The sequence below is a fragment of the Protopterus annectens genome, chromosome 2.part0 (assembly GCF_019279795.1).
Source record: "Protopterus annectens isolate FY-2018-M chromosome 2.part0, PAN1.0, whole genome shotgun sequence".
Taxonomy (NCBI): Eukaryota; Metazoa; Chordata; order Ceratodontiformes; family Protopteridae; genus Protopterus; species Protopterus annectens.
This window is the reverse complement of record NC_056728.1, coordinates 932,926,290-932,947,803: the sequence shown is the minus strand read 5'-3', so window position 1 is coordinate 932,947,803 and position 21,514 is coordinate 932,926,290. Positions and strand designations below refer to the sequence as shown.

At 42.2% G+C, this 21,514-nt stretch overlaps 1 protein-coding gene across 1 annotated transcript in view; it reads right to left on the bottom strand.

The window, feature by feature from the left end:
* Nucleotides 1-21,514, bottom strand: part of TMEM150C (transmembrane protein 150C) — a 1,481,241-nt gene that overhangs the window by 446,191 nt on the left and 1,013,536 nt on the right. The window contains exon 6 of the mRNA XM_044061193.1: nucleotides 18,508-18,635. Within this exon, the coding sequence (XP_043917128.1) occupies nucleotides 18,508-18,635 (128 nt within the window). The remainder of the gene's footprint in view (nucleotides 1-18,507; nucleotides 18,636-21,514) is intronic.

Genomic DNA, 21,514 nt, shown 5'->3' with positions numbered 1-21,514 from the left:
TTCCTCCTTCTGTTGTACAGTTTATTTATGGCTGGGGTCCACCAGACTGGACGCCTGCCTTTGGATGATTGGGTCTTGATTTTGTTTGGGATAGTATGATCCATGCATTCCTGGAGATGTCCGTAGAATGCATTTATATAGGATTCTGCAGTTTGGGCTGTAGTTTCCACTGGCTCTGGGGCCTTGAAGGATTCCACTTTGGTTTTGAGAAGTGTGAAGTTCGCTTTTGAGAAGTTTTTCACTGTGGTTTTCTGGGCTGGGGGTGGGGTCGGGATGTGGATATCTAGTGAAATTAATTTATGGTCTGATCTTACCAATGAGGGATATACTTCTGGTATGGAGCATAGAGTCCCCATGTTGGTAATTATCAGGTCTAGTATGTTTTCCCCTCTTGTGGGAGTGGTGACTAGTTGTTCCATAGCATATGAGTTTATAAATTCCAGGAACCTTCAGGCTAAGGTGCTGGGGCTTGAGTAATGCTCCCAGTCTATGTTTGGGTAGTTGAAGTCGCCCAATATAATGGTGTTCGGAGAGATCTTCATGTTCTCCAATGTTTACAGGAAAGCCGAGTGGGATTCCTGACTTTGAGAGGGTGGTCTGCAGGATGCTATAAACTGAAAAGCAGTCTTGCCCACTGTCAGTTGCACATGGATGGTCTCCGATACTTTGTGAAATGCCACTAACCTGGAGGTGTGGATATCCTTGATAAATATGGAAACTCCCCCTCCTTTTGTGGTTCGGTCCAGGTTTTGGGGTCGAAAAGCATGATATGAGGTATAACCTGGTAGTGCTGGGGTGCTCTCTGGAGCCTTGAACCAGGTTTCTGTCACTGCACAGATATCGATGTTCTCCATACTGAGGAGAGCTTCGAGTGCATGCATCTTGAGGTTAAGACTTCTGGCGTTTAGCAGCATTACCCTTAGTTTCTTGTTCCTTGTGCTGTCTATGGAGGTGGGTTTGACTTTTGAGCCTTGCCTAAAAAAGGCACTATGGGGGTGGCAAGAGCCTTTGCCAATATCCGAAAGCCCAGGGGTAACAGGTGCAAGCCGTCCCTAGCGAAGCAGCATGGCTTGTCGAGCATGTCATCCCAGGCTGACAGACACTGGATCCCATTTGAATGGCACCAAAATTTTAGCCAATTGCTAAAATCAATCATTTTGTCTTTATACTGTGGCATCATTCTAGGTGAGGGTAAGATGCTGCTCAAGGTCAGGGTCATAATGGCCTGGGCTACATGATCAGAGAGTTCCTCTATGTCTCTTTTCATGTAGTCGAGGGAGGTACATCTCAGGTCATTCACGCCAGCATGTACAATGACTGAGTCATATTTGTATTTGCTTTGGAGTGACCTGAGTGCTTGCGTTATGTGGCAGATCCTAGCGCCCGAGAGGCAGCTCACTGTGACCTTCTCTTTATTCAGCCTGGTGAGAGGGACGTCAGTGTGTCTGACAATGGAGTCACCTATTACAAGAGTATCAGGTGTGTTATTCAGCCTTAAGGGCTGTGACTGCTTGGCACACTGACTTTGTGTGCTATGTGTTGTACGTGTTTTGTTTTGGGGTAGCGTTTGCTTGGATGTCTGCTTTGGAGGTCTCTGTTGCTTAGGTAGATTTATATTTAGAGCCTCTGAGTATATTTTTATGTTTTTATGTGTTTGGTTCGCTCTTGTGGTGGGACTATGTGATACTGGAATTGTGTTGTGTGAGGTTACCTTCTCCTCCTGACTGGCTACACCAGTTTTGAGATGAGAGAGCTCAGCCTCCAGTTTGGCAATATGGTTGCATCTCTCACATATATTGGAACCTGTTTGGAGTAGGAGAGGGTTGTCCGTGTACATGAGATAGTTGTAACATTGCCTCAAAATTCCCAGATTCACCAGCTGGACTGGAGAGGAAACCACTGACTGACCTTTGGACATGCTCACAGCAGCAGCATCAGTTTAACAAAATGTATAAAAATGACACCATTTATTATCGCTAGACAATGTGAGATTTATTTATTTGACATTTGGTAACCAGGGAAGTCCGACTGGTAGAGAATTACCCATTTTCAGTGGAGGCCTGGGGAGAAAAGCTCTACATAAAGGCAGACAGAGAAGTAAAATTAAATACAGGACAATAAACAGTGAAAAATGACATATGGTAAAAAAAGTTACATAGATTATATAAAGTATATAGATTATAAAAAAAAAATACATAGTTGGGTGCAATAGTTTACTAGCAAGAATTAGCAGGACTTTAGTACCAAGAATGACAAGATGACATCTAAATAGGAGAACATACTCAAGATTTGGAAAGATGCTCTTTAAGGAGGGACTTGAAAGTCTGGTAGTGACGGACTTGTCTAATAGTTAGTGGCAAGTTTGGTAGCGAGGGACTTGTCCAATAGTTAGTGGCAAGCTGTTCCAAGCTTTGGCTATACAGTAAGAGTAGGGACTGAGGCCACTGGACGTCAGAGGTTTATAAATAGATAGAAGATGTTTTTCTGAAGAGTGTAGATCCAGATGAGGAAGACAGTATTGTAAGATGGAGGAGATGTCAGCAGAAAAGTACAGTTGTGTACCCTTACCATAAATGCAAATGTTTGAGTGTATTCCCTGTTACAGTCATTACATTTGGGTTATCTGCTTGCAGTAGCCCTCAATCGGCCTGATTAACAAAGTCTTGGGTCCTGCGTCGATTGCTGTCCCTTCTTCCATGACTTCACATCATCAGGGATATAAAACATGCAGCCGATGCCATTACATCAGTTTTTCTTGCCCCAGATGTCAGGTGCCCCCCCTAATGGGAAGCAATTAAATCTATAAATGCAAGGATATACCTCCAACAAAAAAGCAAATACACCAAAAAGCTTTTTGAGCATAGTAAGTGAGAGTAGAGGTACAGCCAAAAGAAGAAAGGGGGCTGGAGGGAGGGTAACCAGGACTGCAACAGTGAATACAATTGAACATCTGCATTTATGGCAAGTGTACACAACTGTACTATGTTCTTCGTGTTTCACTGTTGCAGACATTACATTTGGGTAGATTCCCAAAGCTAAGGTTGGAATGAGGAATTTAAACAGAATTAGGACCAGATATAAGGCCTTGCAAGACTGCAGTGGCAAAACCAGCTCAGGATTTAGAGAAAATTGGTAAATGATAATGCTTGGTGAAAGTATGTACAGAACTCCAGGTAGCAGCTTCTAGGATGTCCCTAGTAGGGATGCCCCTGAGAAAGGCTGTAGAGGTAGATGCAGCCCTAGTTGAATGTGGTCTGATGCCCTGTGGGATAGGTTTTCCATGGTGCTTATAGCAGAAATTAATGCAGTGGCCTATCCATTTTGAAATGGTTTGTTTTGAAATAGCTTTCCTCTCTGTCCCTGCAGCAAATGCCACCAGCAGTTGTTCAGATTTCCTTTGAGGTTTAGTCCTGTCCAAGTGGAATCTAAGTCGTCTGTGCACATCTAAAGAGTGCAGTATCTGTTCCCCTTTGTTCTGTGTGTTAGGAAAGAAGGTAGGCAAATGAATGGACTGATTAAGAGCAACACTGGATACCACCTTGGGCATGAAGGAGGGATTGGTTCTGAGGGACACCCTGTCTGCATTAAAGACGATGAAAGGTTCCACTGCCATAAGGGCCTGCAATTCAGATACCCTTCTTGCAGAAGTGATTGCTAAAAGGAAAGCTGTTTTCCAGGAAACAAATTTTAAATCTGCAGTAGCAGCTGAATCGAAAGGAGGAAGAGTGAGTTTCTCCAAGACAAAGTTAAGATGCCAGGCTGAAGTTGGAGCTCTCCTGGGTGGCCTTAAATTTTTGGCCCCTCTGAGGAACTGCTTGAGTAGTGGGTGAGAGAAGAGAGGAGGCTCTGTGCTGTAATGAGCTGAAATGGCTGAGGCATGAATTTTGATGGAGGAAAAGGACAAGCTCTTATGAAGCATCTCAGTCAAGTATTGTAGAATCTGAGGTAAATTGGGCACTGCTGCATTCATTCCTTGAGATTGGTTCCAGGAACAAAATCTTTTCCATTATGCAGCATAAGATTTTCTAGTACTAGGCCTCCTTGCCTCTAAAATTATATCCATCACTGATTTACTGAGGGATGGTAAAGGAGAGATTAGGTAATTAGCCAGGCTGCTAGGTTCAGGGTTTGCAGCTGAGGGTGCAGAATCTGGTTCTTCTGCTGAGACAACAGGGAAGGGGTCTGAGGTAGGTGCCATGGAGCCAAGCATGACACACTGTGCAAGAGTGGGTACCAGTGTTGGCGAGGCCAGTCTGGTGCAATTAAAATCGTCCTTGGCTTGTCCTGTTTGATCTTTAGTAGTACCTTAGAGAGCAGAGGCAGAGGAGGAAAGGCATAAACTGATAGGTTTTTCCAGCTGAAGGATAGAGCATCCACTTTCCAAGCTAGCTTGTGGGGAATCCTTGTGCAAAATTTGTCCAGTTGATGGTTTTGGGGGGAGGCAAACAGGTCTATATCTGGGCTCCCCCATTTGCTTGTCAACATGTTGAAAATCTTTGGTTCCAGTTTCCACTTGTGTGGGTCCATGAGGTTTCTGCATAGTCCATCTGTCAGTGTATTTAGTTTTCCTGGCAAAAATTGAGGTTGTAGATTCACTTGGTAGCTCAAGGCTGTGTTCCACAATGACATGGCTAGTCTGCAAAGGGGGTAAGAATGTGTAACCCCCTGCTTGTTTATGTACCACATGACAGTGGTGTTGTCCGTCTTTACCATTAGTTGTCCGGAAGAATATTGGTCCTTGAAGGCTGCCAGAGCATTCTGAACAGCTAACATTTCCTTTTGATTTATGTGCAGGTGCATTTGACTTGGGTTCCATTTGCCCTGAATGCACTTCCTGCCAAGTGAGCCCCCCCATGCATAGTCTGATGCATCTGTTGTTAAGATTTGGGTGGCAGGGGGTAATGTGAATGGTAGTCCTCTGTTTTGGTGGCAGGCCTCTGCCCAACAAAGGAACTCTAGGCGTAGGCAAGGTAAGATAGGAATCATTGCTTCTAGATCCTGGGAATGTTGACACCATAGGCTTTTGAGATACCATTGTAGTTTCCTCATATGCAGCCTTGCATATGGAATTAGAAGAATGTAGGAGGCCATGAACACCAAGTCTTGCAGTATTTGCCTTGCAGATAGCTGGGTTTTTGTGGCCACTTGTTTGAAGTAGGTTGTGAAATGAATCCGTTTCTCTGAGGAAAGCCATCTGGGAAGTTGTATTTAAGCTTGCTCCCAGGAATATAATTTGTTGACAGGGTACCAGGTGTGATTTCTTTTCATTTATGGTGAACCCCAGACAAGTCAGCACCCTTTGAACAAAGGCCAGATGATTCAAAATAATGCCCCGGCTTTCTGCCTGAATTAGACAATCATCCAGGTATGGGTATATTTGAATATTTCTTTGTCTGCAAAATGCAATGAATGGAGCTAGGCACTTTGTGAATACCCTGGGCACAGTAGATAAGCCAAAGGGCAGTGCAGAGAACTGATAGTGCATGTAGCCTGCTTTGAAGCGTAGGTATCTTCTGCAAGACTCCCTGATAGGGATGTGCAGGTATGCTTCTTTTAAGTCTAGTGTTGCCAACCATGCATCTTTGCCTAGCATAGGAAGCAGCTGGTGAAGAGTCAGCATTTTGAACTTTGGATTCACCAGAAAGGTGTTTAGAGTAGAAAGGTCCAGGATAGGATGCCATGTATTGTCTTTTCTGGTACCAGGAAAAGTCTCAAATAGAAACCTTGTCCCTTTTCCTCTTCTGGTACCAACTGAATAGCCCCCATGTTTAAGAGAGAGAGTACTTGATTTTGGGCCTCTGCCCACTGATTTGGGGGTAGATCTGGCCACTCGCTTGGTGTTGGTAATGTGTGGAAGTGAAATCTGTATCTGTTCCCAGTTTTTGGCCTGCAGACCAATCTTTCCGCCTAAAGGAGCATTCAGTTAGGAAGTGCTTGGAAGTTTTAAAAGCAAGTCATTGAGACAGTTTTCCATAGGGGGAGTCTTACTACTCCCAGATTTGGGTGCGGAAATCCCCCACTGCTTAGTCTTGTGTGTCCCTTGGGACTGAAACCTGGAGTTTCAGCTGTGTCTGGGTTTGGCTTGAGAAGACCTGGAAGGGGCTGGAAAGGACCAATTTTTGGAGGGCCAGTGCCTACTAAATCTAGGAGGCTGAACTTGTAAGAAATCTTTAGCAGTTTGCATAGATTTAGCTTTATCTTCCATCTTTTTAAGAACTTCCTCAGCCTTGTTGCCAAACAGGCGGCCCTGATTTAAGGAAGCATCCAACAATTTAGCTTTAACATGATCAGGCAAAGATTGCTCCTTAAACCAAGCATGCCTTCTGAGCACAGACCCAGTAACAGCAGCCATGCAAGAGGCTTCTAATGAATCAAATCCACATAAAAGTATGTTTTCTAACCTGTTCAGCAGAATGCATTAAATCCTGTAATTCTTTATTTTCAGCACAGTCAGGAATCAACATTTTCTGTTTAAGCAATCCAATAACATGTTGTTGATACTTTAACATATAAAACTGGCAGTTTAAAGCCCTAATGGCTAAAATTGCAGAAGTGTAAACCTTCTTACCCCATCTATCCAGCGCCCTACAGTCTCTATCGGAGGGGGTAGGATTTTTAGCAGTAGAAGCCTTAATGGCCTTGGGTCCCTGTGAAAAAGTCTCTGGATCCGCAATAGGATTTTTAAAAAAGAACTTGTGTGAATCAGGAACCCTGTAATATCTGTCAGGTTTTCTGGGAGCAGGAGGCAAAGAATCAGGGGCCAAACTAGTTTCTGAAAAGGCATCATCAACAATGTCTAGTACAGGAGGTATAGCTAAAGGCCTATGCTGAGGTAGGAGTAAGAAATCCTTAAGCCTCTTTTTTGAATCAGAAAAATATTGGCTTTCCCAGTGGAAATGCTCCCTTAGAGTATGGAAGGTTTCACCAAAAGAAAAATCCTCTGGAGGGGAAGCAGAGGGAATACTCTGCATCAGAATCCTCATAAGTAGATAAGGGAAATCCAGATCATCAGAAGAATCAGAAAAATCAGAATCCTGGTCAGAACATTCATAAACAACTTCAGTCCTAGGTCTCTTAGAAGGGGGAGGTTGGCTTCTCCTAATTAGAGTTATAAGATCTTCAGCAATTCTTATCATTTGTTTTTTAGGCATAGAGGCCTGAGCATGCGGCCTGGGCGTCGGTTTCTTAGGCATGGTTCGCAACTTTGGCCTAAATGAAGAAGGAGGCGTCGGTTTAATATGCAAGTCCGTAGGCCTGAATACACCATCAGAAGCCGGTGCCTGCACAGCAGCTCCAAGGTAGAGACATCTGCAGGTTCAGTTGAAGCATCTCACAGCATACCAGACTCCGAATGGGTCTCAGTAGAGGCCTGTGAGTCAGAAGTAGCGGGTATCAGGGGCTGCAAAGGAGCCTCACTGAGTACCGGTGAACTAGCGACTGGCTTAGGAGAAGCCTTGTCAGCAGATTTGGACCTTGGCGGTCTGTCTCTGTCTTTATCTTTGCATTTTTTCAGAATCCCAGTAGTCAGATGGCTAACCGACGACATTTCTGGATAATTAAACCAAGAACTGAAATATTTAGAGGCGAAAATATACTGACGACAGATAATGCGCTGATTAAATAAAGCACAAAACCGACAGCAAGGTACTTCGTGGTCAGGGTCTAGGCAAGGAATACAGTACGAATGAAAATCTTTGTGAGGTATTTGCTTTCCACAAGTAATGCAATTATTAACTTTTACTGACATCGGAAAGGAGCAAGAAAAAGTTTCCCCAATGGGGTACTTAGCTTTAGTTGAAGACTTTGGTTCTGAAACTCGAAAACGAAAATTTCAGGATTTGGCCGACCGGCACTTGCGAACTGCTTCTACTTCAGGTACCGCACAGCAAGAAAGACTGATGTAATGGCTTGTTTGCATGTTTTATACCCCTGATGACCTGACATCATGGAAGAAAGGACAGCAACCGACAAAGGACCCAAGACTTTGTTAATCAGGCCGACTGAGGGCTACTGCAAGCAGATAACCCAAATGTAATGACTGCAACAGTGAAACACGAAGAACATCTAGGGTATTGTTGAGTAATTTATGAGTAAGAAGTGAGAAGTCCATCTGTAGTTGCAGTGGAAGTTCAAGCCAGTTGAGCAGTTTAAGAGATAGGCAGTGATGAGATTTATGAGGTTGACTTGTGGCAAATTTTGCTATTTTGTTGTAACATTGCTTGAGTTTGGTTTTTAGGAAGAAGTTGAGGTTAGTTACAATAGGGGAGGCATAAAGAAGGGAAGGCAAGAGGTATGTGGAGGTGAGTTTAGCTTTATCTGAGTTAGTTAGGCATTGTTTAACCCTATATAACGTGCTAAGTTTTTGATGGGTCAGTTTTATAGTGTTATTTATATGCAAGTCAAATTCGGACTGTCATCAATAGTAACACCTCCTAGTTTGGAATCAGGGACGACCTCAATTGCTGTGATGTTTAGTGATGAGATTCTGAAGGATAGTTTGTCAAGAAAATGTTGTTTAGGAAAGACTAAAAGAAAAACTTCTTGGGATTAAGTAACAGCTGATTATTGATAAAACACCAATACACGTCCACTACTCGCACATCTGATGAAGTCTATGTGTTCTTAGACAAAAAGCTGCTGGTTAATAAAAGCTTAATTTTCTATACTGGCTCCATGTTGGATCTGGTTAATCACTGTTTAATACATTGTTGTCTTCCTTTCTGGAAAGTACAGTTTTGTGCCTACCATAAATGTAGATGTTCGAGTGTATATACTGCTGCAGTCATCACACTTGGGTTATCCTGCCGTCAGGCGGTCCCGCAGTCGGCCAAATCCCAAAGTCTTGGTCCGGCGTCGGTTGTCGTCGCTTCTTCCCTGACGTCAGTGCGACAGGGGTATAAAAGAGGCAGCCGACGCCATTTTCTTCAGTTTTTCTTGCCCCAGATGCCAGGTGCCCCCAACTAGGAAGGCAATCCAAATAAGTATGCAAAAATACCTTAGTAGATAAGCAATAGTACTAGCTGCTAGCAAATACACCATACAGACATGCATCCAATTGATTGATGTACATGGAGTTATAAGTAACACCCTGGTATGTAGAGGGGATGGTGAGAGGGTAACCTGGACTGCAGCAGTATATACACTCGAACATCTACATTTATGGTAGGTACAAGACTGTACTATGTTCATCGTGTTATACTGCTGCAGTCATCACACTTGGGTTGAATCCCAAAGCTATGGATGGGTGGCTGGTACTAAACTGGGTTAGGCGAAGCTAGGATGCCCTGCAGAACAGCAGTGGCAAAACCAGCTCTGTTTTTTTTGAGTATAATGGAAGGTGGTAGTGCTTGGTAAAGGTGTGCACTGAACTCCAAGTAGCTGCCTCCAGAATATCCTTGGTTGGAACCCCCCCTGAGAAAGGCTGCTGAGGTTGCTGTAGCCCTGGTAGAATGGGACCTAATATTAACAGGCACTGCTTTCCCATGATGCGAGTAGCAAAAGCGGATACAATGTGCTATCCATTTGGAGATGGTCTGTTTTGAAATAGCCTTTCCTTATGAACCTGCAGCATAGGATACAAAGAGTTGGTCAGTTTTTCTGAAGGTCTTTGTCTTATCCAAACAGTAACGTAGCTGTCTGTGAATGTCCAAAGAGTGAAGGAGTCTTTCTCATTTATTCTGGGGGTTTGGATAAAAGGTGGGTAAATGAATGGTCTGATTCAAAGCCACACTGGATACTACCTTTGGCATAAAGGTAGGGTTAGTTCATAAAGAGACTCTGTCCTGATGGAAAATGATGAAAGGTTCCACTACCAATGAGTGTCTGTAGTTCTGAGACCCTGCGTGCTGAGGTGATAGCCAGCAACAGAGCTGTTTTCCATGACAAGTATTGTAGTTCTGCTGAGAAGGCTGGTTCGAAAGGAGGCAGTGTTAATTTTTCTAAAACGAAGTTGAGGTCCCAAGCTGGTGTTGGGGGTTTTCTGGGGGGTCTTATATTCTCAGCCCCTCTGAGAAACTGCCTTAGTAAAGGATGTGAGAATATGGGAGGATCTGTATTATACTGAGCTGAAATGGCCGAAGCATGGATCTTAATGGATGAGAAAGAAAGGCCTTTGTGTAGCATCTCAGTTAAGTTTTGCAGTATTTGAGGAATGTTTGGTATCCCAGGATTTTGGCCTTTAGCCTGGTGCCATGCACAAAATCTTTTCCATTTGTCTGAGTAAGTTTTTCTTGTGCTGGGCCTTCTGGTCTCCAAAATGACATTCAGGACATCCTTTGAGAGAAGTGTTGATTGATAATTCAAGGTATTCTCCATGCAGCTAAATTTAAAGTCCTGAGCTGACTGTGAAGGATCTGAGAGTTTTGCTGAGTCAACAGAAGTGGGAATTGAGGTAAGATCCATGGAGGGCTGAGTCAAGTTCCTTAGTAATGGGTACCAGTACTGACGTGGCCAGTCCGGAGCAATGAGGATCATTTGTGGTCTCTCTGATCTGACTTTCAGTAATACCTTGGTCAATAGAGGTAGTGGTGGGAAGGCATAGACTGTCAATGCTGTCCAACTGAATGACAGGGTGTCCACTTTCCAGGCTAGGGAATGATAAGTTCATGTGCAAAATTTCTGTAGTTGGCAATTGTTGGGGGAGGCAAATAGATCTATGTCTGGGCGTCCCCACCTTTGAGTTATCATTGAAAATACTTGTGGTTGTAGTCTCCACTCGTGCGGATCTGCCATATTTCTGCTTAATTCGTCTGCCAATATGTTTTCCTTTCCTGGCAGGAATTGTGCTTGCAGTTGTACCTGGTAAGTCAATGCTGTGTTCCACAAGGTCATTGCCTGTCTGCATAAAGGGTAGGAGTGTGTTCCTCCGTGTTTGTTTATGTACCACATAACTGTGGTGTTGTCTGTCCTTATTAGTAGTTGTCCTGGATGCAAGAGGAAGCGAAAAACAGTCTCCTGCATGGAGGAAATTGCACGGCCAGAAAAGATACCCAGGAAAAACAATAAAGCCAGCAACTGGATGGCTGTGAACAAGTAGTTTATTCGTCAAACATCAGTCAGACTTCATTCTCACAGACCGGTTTCAGCATAGAGTTAGCTTAGCCTTCTTCAGATGCAAGAGGTCCTTGAAGGCTGTCAGTGCATTTTGCACAGCTAGCATCTCCTTTTGGTTGATATGTAGATGCATTTGTTTTGCAGACCATTTGCCCTGCATGCACTGTCCTGCCATGTGTGCTCCCCAGGCATAGTCTGAAGAATCTGTTGTCATAGTCTGGTTTGCTGGAGGTAAGACAAAAGGAAGACCCTTGTTTATTTGACATGCTTGAGCCCACCATAGGAACTCTTTTTGAAGGCAAGGAATGAGAGGTATACTTGTTTTGAGGCTGTGCCTGTGTTGAGTCCATACACTTTTCAGGTACCATTGTAATTTCCTCATATGCAGCTTTGCATATGGAACTAGTTGAATGCAGGATGCCATGAACCCCAATGCCTGCAGGATTTTCCTTGCAGTGAGCTGGGTAAAAGTTGCCATCTTTTTGAAGTATTGAGTCAGTTGTTTTTGTTTGTCTGGCGTGAGGTAAGCCATCTGGGCCGTTGTATTTAAGCTGGCACCCAGGAATATTATCTCTTGTGAGGGTATTAGCTTTGATTTATTTTTGTTTACTGAGTACCCAAGGCAACTTAGCAGCTTTGTTACAAATGCCAGATGCTGTAATAGAATGTCCTTGCTGTCCGCTTGGATCAGGCAGTCGTCCAGATATGGATAAATTTGTATTCCTCGTTGTCTGCAGTATGCAATTACTGATGCCAGACATTTCGTAAATACTCTGGGCGCAGTAGATAAGCCAAAGGGCAATGCAGAGAATTGATAATGCATTGTACCTGCCAAAAATCTGAGGTATCTTCTGCAATCTTGGGACATGCAGGTATGCCTCTTTGAGGTCCAACGTTACTAGCCAAGACTCCTTGCCCAGTATGGGAAGAAGCTGCTGTAGTGTGAGCATTTTGAATTTGGGTACCTCCAGGTATGTGTTTAGAATTGAGAGGTCTGAAATGGGTCTCCAGGCTTTGTCCTTTCTTGGTACTAGAAATAGTCTTGAGTAAAAACCTTGACCTTGCTCCTTTGTAGGTACCTTTTGAATTGCTTCCATATCCATGAGAGCTGAAATTTGCGTTTGTGCCTCTGCCCATTGGTTTGGAGGCAGATTTGGCATGCCTCTCATCCGTGGTAAAGTGTGAAAATGAAATCTGTAGCCTCGGGTAATAATATCCAGAACCCATTTGTCCTTTGTTATGATGCGCCAATTTTGTGGAAATAGAGCCAGTCTTCTTCCCAAAGGTGCTGCCAGGGCAATTTTGCTTGGCAGGCGAAGAGGGAAGTCATTGTGTTTGTTTCCTGAAGGGTTGAGATCTTTCGTCTCCACCTCTTTGAGTTGTTGTATGCCATTGTCTAGGCCTGAAAGAACCTTGTGGCTGGCCTGTGCCCCTTGGCGTCTGTACCTACCCCTTTGGAGTCTGTCTGATGCAGGAAAGGACCAGTTTTTTGATGGCCAGTTTCTGCTGAAACGAGGAGGTTGTACCTGTAAAAAATCTTTGACTGTCTGCATAGATTTTGCCTTTTCTTCCATTTTCTTTAAGACTTCCTCTGCTTTGACACCAAATAACACATCTTTCTGCAATGGAGCATCCAATAACTTTGCTTTGACATGTTCTGGTAAGGCTTGCTCTTTTAGCCAAGCATGTCTATGAATTACAGATCCTGTGACAGCTGCTCTACATGAGGCTTCCAATGAATCAAAACCACACTGTAAGGTATGCTTTCCCACCTGTTCTGCTGCATGCAGCAAATCGTGCATCTCTTTGAAATCAGGTTGATCTGTCTGAGGGATCATTTTCTGCTTTAACTGTGTAATCAAGTACTGCTGGTATTTTAGCATGTGGAATTGGCAGTTTAAGGCCCTCATGGCCAAAGTGGCAGAGGTATACACTTTCTTCCTCCATCTTTCTAATGCTCTGGAATCTCTTTCAGAAGGTAGTGGATTCTTAGCAATAGAGGCCTTAACCCCTTTGGGACCCTGGGAAATGGTTTCGGGGTCTGCAACAGGTCTTTTATATAGAAACATACGAGAATGAGGAACTCGGTAGTATCTGTCTGGTTTAGCTGGTGCAGGAGGTAAGGAGTCTGGGTTTAGACTAGATTCGGTGTAGACATCATCCAAAATGTCTAAAACTGGAGGAATTGCAAGGGGTCTATGCTGTGGAAGAAGAAGAAACTCACGGAGTCTTTTCTTAGAGTCAGAGTAATCTTGGCCTTTCCAGTGGAAGTGGTCCCTCATGGTGTGTAAAGTTTCCCCAAAAGAGTAGTCTTCAGGGGGGGGAGACAGAGGGAATGGACTCTTCAGCATCTGAGTCTTCATAAGGAGGGAAGGAATATTCCTGGTCCTCAGAGTTAGCTGAGGAAATGGATGCTTGGTCAGAGGAAGGATAATCTTCCTCCAGTCTCGGCCTTTTGTCAGGAGGGGGTTGGGAACCCCTGATAAGGGTAATTAAATCCTCAGCCATCTTGAGCATCTGTTTTTTAGGCATAGGGGCCTGTGGGGGGGGTCTGTGGACCCAGTTTCCTAACTTTTAAGGGGGCTTTAAGTTTAGCCTAAGACTTAATAGAAATAGCTGTCGGTTTGAAGACACCTTCAGAAACCGAAGGCCTGTCCAAAATCTCCGGATCACCGTCAGGGTTGACGTCCGAGGGGTGAAATGGAACTGGCTCCTGAGGCCCAGCTGATTCCGTCTGGGAGGCCGTCAGAATTTCTAAATCAGCGGTAGTCAGGGGCTGCGTAGGCACCTCGCTGAAAACCGGAGAACCGGGGGCAGGCCTTGCTGGGGCCTCGGTATCTGGTTTTGGCCTTGGTTGCCTGTCCTTATCCTTGCGTTTTTTAGTCATTGCTGATGTCGGTTGCTCCGACGACATGCTATAGTAAAATTCTCTGCCAAAATAATGTTGGGCAAATTCTGCCCGACGCTTGATTGTACGTTTGTTGAACCTAGCACAAAAACGACAACCAGAGACGTCGTGGTCTGGGCCTAGGCAAGGAATACAATAAGAATGAAAATCCTTATGAGGTATTTGCTTCCCACAAGAAATGCAATTATTAACTTTGTCTGACATCGGTCTGAGGCAAGAAAAGTTTCCCCCAACGGGGTACTTAGCTTTAGAGAAGACTTTGGGCTGAAATTCGATTCGAAAATCTCAGGAGCTAGCCGACCGGCACTTGCGAACTGCTTCTGCTTCGGGCACCGCGCGGCAAGAAAGACTGGAGAAAATGGCGTCGGCTGCCTCTTTTATACCCCTGTCACACTGACGTCAGGGAAGAAGCAACGACAACCGACGCCGGACCAAGACTTTGGGATTCGGCCGACTGCGGGACCGCCTGATGGCAGGATAACCCAAGTGTGATGACTGCAGCAGTATAACACGATGAACATCTGGTTTGCCGCTTGAGTAGTGGACATGTGTAGGTGTTTTGTTTAATTTAATTCATCCACTCATTCCCTGCCTGTTTTTTGTTACTACTGATTACTGATAAGCCAGGCTTTGATGGAGTTAAAGGCATCTTGTGTTAAAGTTTGAAGTTGAATAAGGTTGTTAGAAGAGCAGATTAGAGTAGAGTCATCAGCGTGCTGGATTGGAGTTGTGTATTTAGAGGTAGTTAAAAGGTTGTTAATAAATATATTGAAGAGGAGAGGGCCTAGGATAGAACCCTGAGGAACACCAGTGATGACTGGTTGATAATGTAATTGAGTAGAGTCCCATTTGACAGACTGACATCTGTCACATAAATATCTGGAGAACCATTTAAGGTATTGTCAGTAGAGTCAAGGGAACAGAGTTGAGATAGGAAATGAGGGTGACAGACAGTATCAAAAGCTTTAGATAAATCAAGAAATAGGGATGGCACAAACTTTCCCATGTCTTCAGCTTTACTGACTGAATCAATAAAAAATAAGAGAGCTATGGAGGTACTGTGTACTCGTCTGAATCCATGCTGGGTAGGAGAAAGCAGATTGATTACAAGTAAATGGTAGAGCTTTTGTTTGTGGATGCATTTTTCAAGAATTCTGGATAAAGATGACAATATTGCTATAGTCCTGTAGTTAGACATTTCAGCAGAATTCCCACCCTTATGAAGTGGGATAATGAACTTCTTCCAGAGGGATGGGATGCAAGTTTCATTAATAGATCTATTAATGAGAATAGACAGAGGGTACAGCCAGAAAAAGGTGCCACACACCAGGTAAGTCCTACCGAACAATCTATGGAATAGCAGAGAAAAACTGCACAGTAGTAAATATCTTGTATTTATATTAGAGGGAAAAACAGCAAACATAGCAGGAATGTAAAACAAACTGTTGCATTACACAAGAAACTTGGCAGGAGAAACTGTGTGAAGGCAATTAAATTTAGTTCCAAGAGAGATTAAAAGGGGACTCAGGACACTGGGCAGGATAGCAATGCGAAGGCAGAGTAGAGTATGTGACTGCTTAAGATTAAAGAGGGAAGAGAAGAAGGCAGTGTAATGAAAGAGGGGTACGAAACAGTGTGTTAGTAACAATAAATTTTCTAGTCTGGTTTAATTTAAGACAGAGGATACAGGTGCTTAATGGGAGTTTAGGTTGGCCTTTTTAATTAAATATATGCTATCCTAAGGTAGTAGAGGACCAGCTGAAGATGAGACTAACAGGACACTCTGCAATGAGTAGGTGTTTGCACACACAGCTACAGCATACAATTTGTTAGACAATGAGCTCTCCTAGGCGGGTTAAAGAAATTAACAGAGAACAAGCAGTATACATTGGACAGTCAGCAACTGAGGCATTCACCTACACCAGGAGGACTAAAGAATTCAGTTTGCTGAGGTGTATTCAAGCCAAGACTGAGTCATTATTGCATTGCGTGGTAGAAGAGAGTAGCCCCAGGCAGATTACAGATATGTCTTCTTGGGTGGGCAGGAACTAAAAAGGACAAGAAGAAAAAGGAAGAATGTAATAGAAAGTACAAGGAAATAGTTGTATGAGAAGTTTTGGAAAAAGAAAGGAAAGTGGCTAGGAAGGCACAGACAATAAGATAAGATTTATCAAGCAAAAAATCAAGCAACACTGTCAGCAATTAAGTCAGCACAAACATTTCAATGCATATAAATTTCCGACACTAGGGTAACAAGAGTCATGAGCATTAAAAAAAAAACAGTGCAAACTTTAGTAGCAGAACACAGAAATAACAATGGAAAAATTAAACAAGGATTTTACAATGCAGACGTTCTCTATTCCCTATAGTAGGCAGGCACAATATCTAACAAAAAGTGGTTAGTAAAAATTCAGTGGTATTCAGATACAATATATCCTAAATAACTGAACACAATTTCCTAACTACGCAATACTGGGCTATCTAGAAATAAAGTTAAACAGTATTGCAGGAATTCTCCACTTCTATATCCAGCATTTAAAATAAATCAGGACAGCGCTGTTGTTCAGATTTGCATTCTAGGACGGTTTATTCCTTAGAAGCAGTAAACAAAAATGTGTCAAAAATGTTAAACAAGGAGATATATGATATTGTACACATTAGGTAAAATAAATAAATAAAATGATGTACTGCACTGTTCCTACAAAGCGTGCACACTCACTGACAGCTCAAAGGTGGGGGGAATCCTATGCAGACTACAGCAGTTTGAAAGAAACGATGGCAGATACAAATAGGTTATGAAAGGTGCAGTGCATTCTGGGAAACAGGACAAGGGGAGTAAAAGTAATGTGGATGGGGGTAGAGCCAGAGAGGGGTGTCACCTAGCAAGTAAGTTCTACAAAAACAATCTATGGAATAGCAGAGAAAAATTGCACAGTAGTAAATATCTACTAATTATATTAAAGAGAGAAATACAGAAAACATAGCAGGAATGTAAAACAAACTGTTGCATTACACAGGAAACTTGGCAGGACAAAATGTGTGAAGGCAATGAAATGAAGTGTCTGGAGAGATTACAGGAACACAGGACACTGGGCAGGATAAGCAGTGCGAAAGCAGAATAGAGTGTGTGCCCCTTGAGATTAAAGAGGGTGAAGAGAAGAAGGCAGATTGATGAAAGAGGGGTAAGAAAGAATGCGTTAGTAAAAATTAATTTTCTAATCTGGTTTAATCTTAAAATATTGGACATAGGTGCTTAATGGGAGTTTAGGACAGTCTTTTTAACAGAACTAGAGAGAAAACGTGTTGTTAAATCTATGCTGTCTTAAAGCAGTAGAGGGCCAGCTGAAGATGAGACTAATAGGACACTCTACAATGAGCAGGTGTCTGTATGCTCGGCTACAGTATACAAAGCGCTAGACAATGAGCTCTCTTAGGCAGGTTAAAGAAATTACCAGAGAACAAGTAGTATACATTGGACAGTCAGCAACTGAAGCATTCACCTACACTAGTTCAGTCAGTTTCATTAGTCAGGGGGACTACAGAATTCAGTTGGTAGAGGTGTATTCAAGCCAAGACTGAGTCTTTACTGCCATGTATGGTAGAAGCACGTAGCCTGAGGTGGATTACAAATGGGTCTTCTTGGGTGGGCAGGAATCAGTGTGCACACTTGCTGAAAGGTGGTGGGAATCCTACACAGACTACAGCAGTTTGAAAATGATATGATGTCATTAACTGCATTGCAGGAGCATTATGGACAGACTGAAAAGCAAAATCCTGTCAGTATGTTGTGCCCATAATGGTTATTTTTGAAGTAAAACAAATTACAAACGTACTAACACTGACATTTACTCAAAAAGGCCTTCAGATTTAAATAGCTCAGTAGTCTGATCAAAACATTTTCAACAGAGCCCTTGTTTCACAAAACATCACGAAAGTGATCCAAGACATTTTTCAAGTTCTAGCAAACAAAAGTTTAACTACCAGTGACATAGAATGACAGTGAAGAGAGAAGTACATTCTTTACACTTTCCATGAGATGCAATACAATGCTCATGTTACAAATCGTGCACATACATTTAAGTCACGATTACTTTATCACAAATGAATGCTGCCCACTTTCAGCTCTCTAAAAGTCAGCCAGCTTATAGGATTTCAATTCGTGTCTTTCAGTACTGTCATATTTTACACAGAAAATGTAAATATGTCATTATTTACAGCTTCCTAAATAGGGCAAAATTACATGTATGTTTATATAAGAGAGACAAAGCTGCACCAGCAACATGAATTCTGAAAGCACTCATTGAAAAACTCTGGGGAAAAATATTCCTACCCACCATTTCTTAGGGACTAAGCATTACTGCAGTTAGGTGGCATTATAATCAGATGTTATTGAACCAGATGAAGACTGCTAAACAAAAAAAAAATGTCCTTTTAATTAAAAACCCTGTACAGAAGACTATCATATGTCAGATAAATACTGTACTAATGACAGGCTTATAAAACCGTCACATTATGATGCATTTGAATTCATAGTTTAGTATGCATACCTGAAAATTTCCAAGAAGTGACATTCCAAATGATGACAGGCACTGTGCAATCAATCCACTAATATTCATGCAGGGGTTTAGAACTCTTTGCTTCAGCTGTATAAATCGAAGAACTGCAACCACTAACACTAAAAAAAAAAAAAAAACAATCATAAAGTTCGGTAAAATATTTATGGGTGCCATGTCTGTTTTTCGAGCAACACTGAATGCACGTCATGTGTTTTCAGTAACACCACACAGCTTCGAGCATAGACAAAACTGTGCATCTTTTTAAACTTAAGTCCATATACCATTCACAGCCATCACTAAATTCCTCAATGAAGTCTTTATAATCTAACATTTTTAAATTCTGTCTCCAAAATCTCAACTGGCTCTAACATTACTAGAACTTTCCTAAGAAACTACATTTTTTTTCAAAGCTGATAACACTTCTCACAAGGAATGTACTCTAATCAGCTTAATTGTTTCCACTCATTGATTTTTCACATTTGACTGTACTTCAGGAGAACATCCTGCCACCTTATTTCATACGTTCAGTTTATAAATTAATACCTTGATGAAAACAGAGAGTATCAAGATGGCTCTGCATCACCACTATTCTTCCATTTCCACCCTTAAACCCAGCCTAATCCAATGGTGCTGATTATATACATGCCCTGCAATGAAGTTATAGTTTCATGTCTTCCCTAGCCACCTCCAATCTTGGTTACGTTTGTGGCTGTCAGGGAAAAAACAACAAACCAAATGTTGGCTAAAGAAGATGCAGTCTGAGAAAAACAGAACAAAAGACATGTCAAAAATGAATATGCATGAAATTCACAAGTTCAAAAAATTAAGCTTGCACATTAGACAAAATGAAAGGTGAACTGTAAACTGACTTTTGCATATGAATATCTGTATAGAGAACTCTGATATAAAAAGCACTTCAGAGGAAAGAACCAAAGGTCTAGACAGCAAGCTATCTTCTAAAACACAAGGTTGCATAATGTATGAACTAACATATGTCATGGCAAATAATGGAAAATGTGTGTCTCAATAAAGCGGCGCTCGATGTACCTGCTAGAATGTTTTACCCAAGGAATTAAGTATTTGTTTAATATGCAAGTTCTGACTGATTATGTTTCCAGTCTAACAAAGCTGAAAAAGAGAGAATTACTACTGACTCTGTTCAGTAAAACAACAGCTGTAATTATGCTAGAAGTGACAAGGACAATAAGGCCCTACGTAATGAAGACCCATGATCACTATTTTGAATGTGTTTTGCCAAGATGCAAGCGAAATGCTTAGTCAGAAAACTCACTAGCTTCAAAACTAAATAATCTGTAAAACATCAATGATGTTTTTCTCTTTTCTCTGCCCTGAACTGTACAGTACAAGGCAAAAAAACATTTAGTTAGTATCAAAAATAAAAGCCATCTCTAGGGCATAAATGGATAAAGCCCTGATGATGACCTAGGCAACTACCAGAGTTTAATTATCAACCCAGTTGTTGGAGTCAGTGGGCTGTGCAGAAAAAAGAATGACGAAAGAAACTCTGCTCAGTACTTCCATGGGGAAGGGATGGGAGGAACGTATTGTGGGATATGCACTCGACCTAAAATCCCTGATGGATACAGAAGATGGATAAAGTCATCTGTCTATAATAGTGGGCTATGGTGGTGACATCTCTCCAAGTAGTATGTGTCAAGCTCCAACACATCACCCTAATGCCACTCACTCTTTTGACCCTGTAAACCAGCACAGAAGAATACTATGAATCACAGGAAAAGCCCTTTAATGGTTCTCAGAATAATGGCCATGCCGCAGCCATGCTCTCACACCAAAAGAGGAACAGACAGATGATAGATGGATTGATAGCGGCTTGATGGCCCATAGGCACAAAGCAAAACAAAAGCATCAAAAACAAGCACATGAAAAGTCCAAAAAGCCATTTTGAGTTTGTGGAAAACTAAATATAAATTAAAAGACTTGATCTGCAGCTCGTTAATGAGTAAAGCACAGCACAAACTCTAGAAGAACAAATCCCAGCTGGTTTTCAGAAAGTATTACCACAAGTGGGAAGCCTTAATGCAAATGGAGTCCCCTTCATGGTAACCCTTTCCAACTTACAGACCTCACTACTGCTGAGGTTTCTCACAGGCAGAAAGTGTCAGCACAGATGGCAGTCTAACTCGCAAAGATGCCATTATGAGGCAATCTGTCAGAGTGGTTAATGCTAATTAGCCATTTGCACTCCCCAGAAAAAGCCAGGGGTTCTCAATTTGTACTGCAAAATGATTCCCTGAATCACTCTGCAGCATAAATTATCATATCTAGAGGAAAAAGTTATCAATATTCCCAAACAAATGTCTACTAAAAAGCATCTTTTGTCTTAACCTCATCAACAATGCCAGGATTCAACAGGTAAACCAGGCAAAACATTTAGGTGTCATTATTGATGAGCATCTAAAATTAGATTTTCACATATCACGACGTGTAAAACCTGGACCCCTATGCAACTCTAAAGCATCCCTCACTGACACAACCAGAAAACTTGCAGTCAGTACTTTCCTACTGCCATCTCTCCTATATGCTGCATGCATTTTTAATAACCTTCAAGTTACACTTTTAAACAAACTGGAGAAATATTACAATAAAATAAAAAGGTTTGTCACCAACATGCATTTCAGAGGACACCACTGTCTAGCTCTCAAAAATCTAAACCTGTTAGAACTCCCACACTATTAAGCATAAACTCAACTCACAACAGTACACAGGCTTTTCCATAAGCCCCAAAACTGTCCATCCCTAATCAGGCCTTTAAATTCTAGACAAAAACTGCTTCTCAACATAACTACAGGAGACTCTCTGTATTCAACTAATACTGCCAAAGCCTGAAACCACATCACATTACTACTGAAACTATAACAATTTCCAAAAGAAGTGGTCAGGTTTTCCCCTCCAACAGTATTGCTGGGTGGTATCCACGAACTGGCCCATAACCCACAACTAGGGTCAATCCTACTTT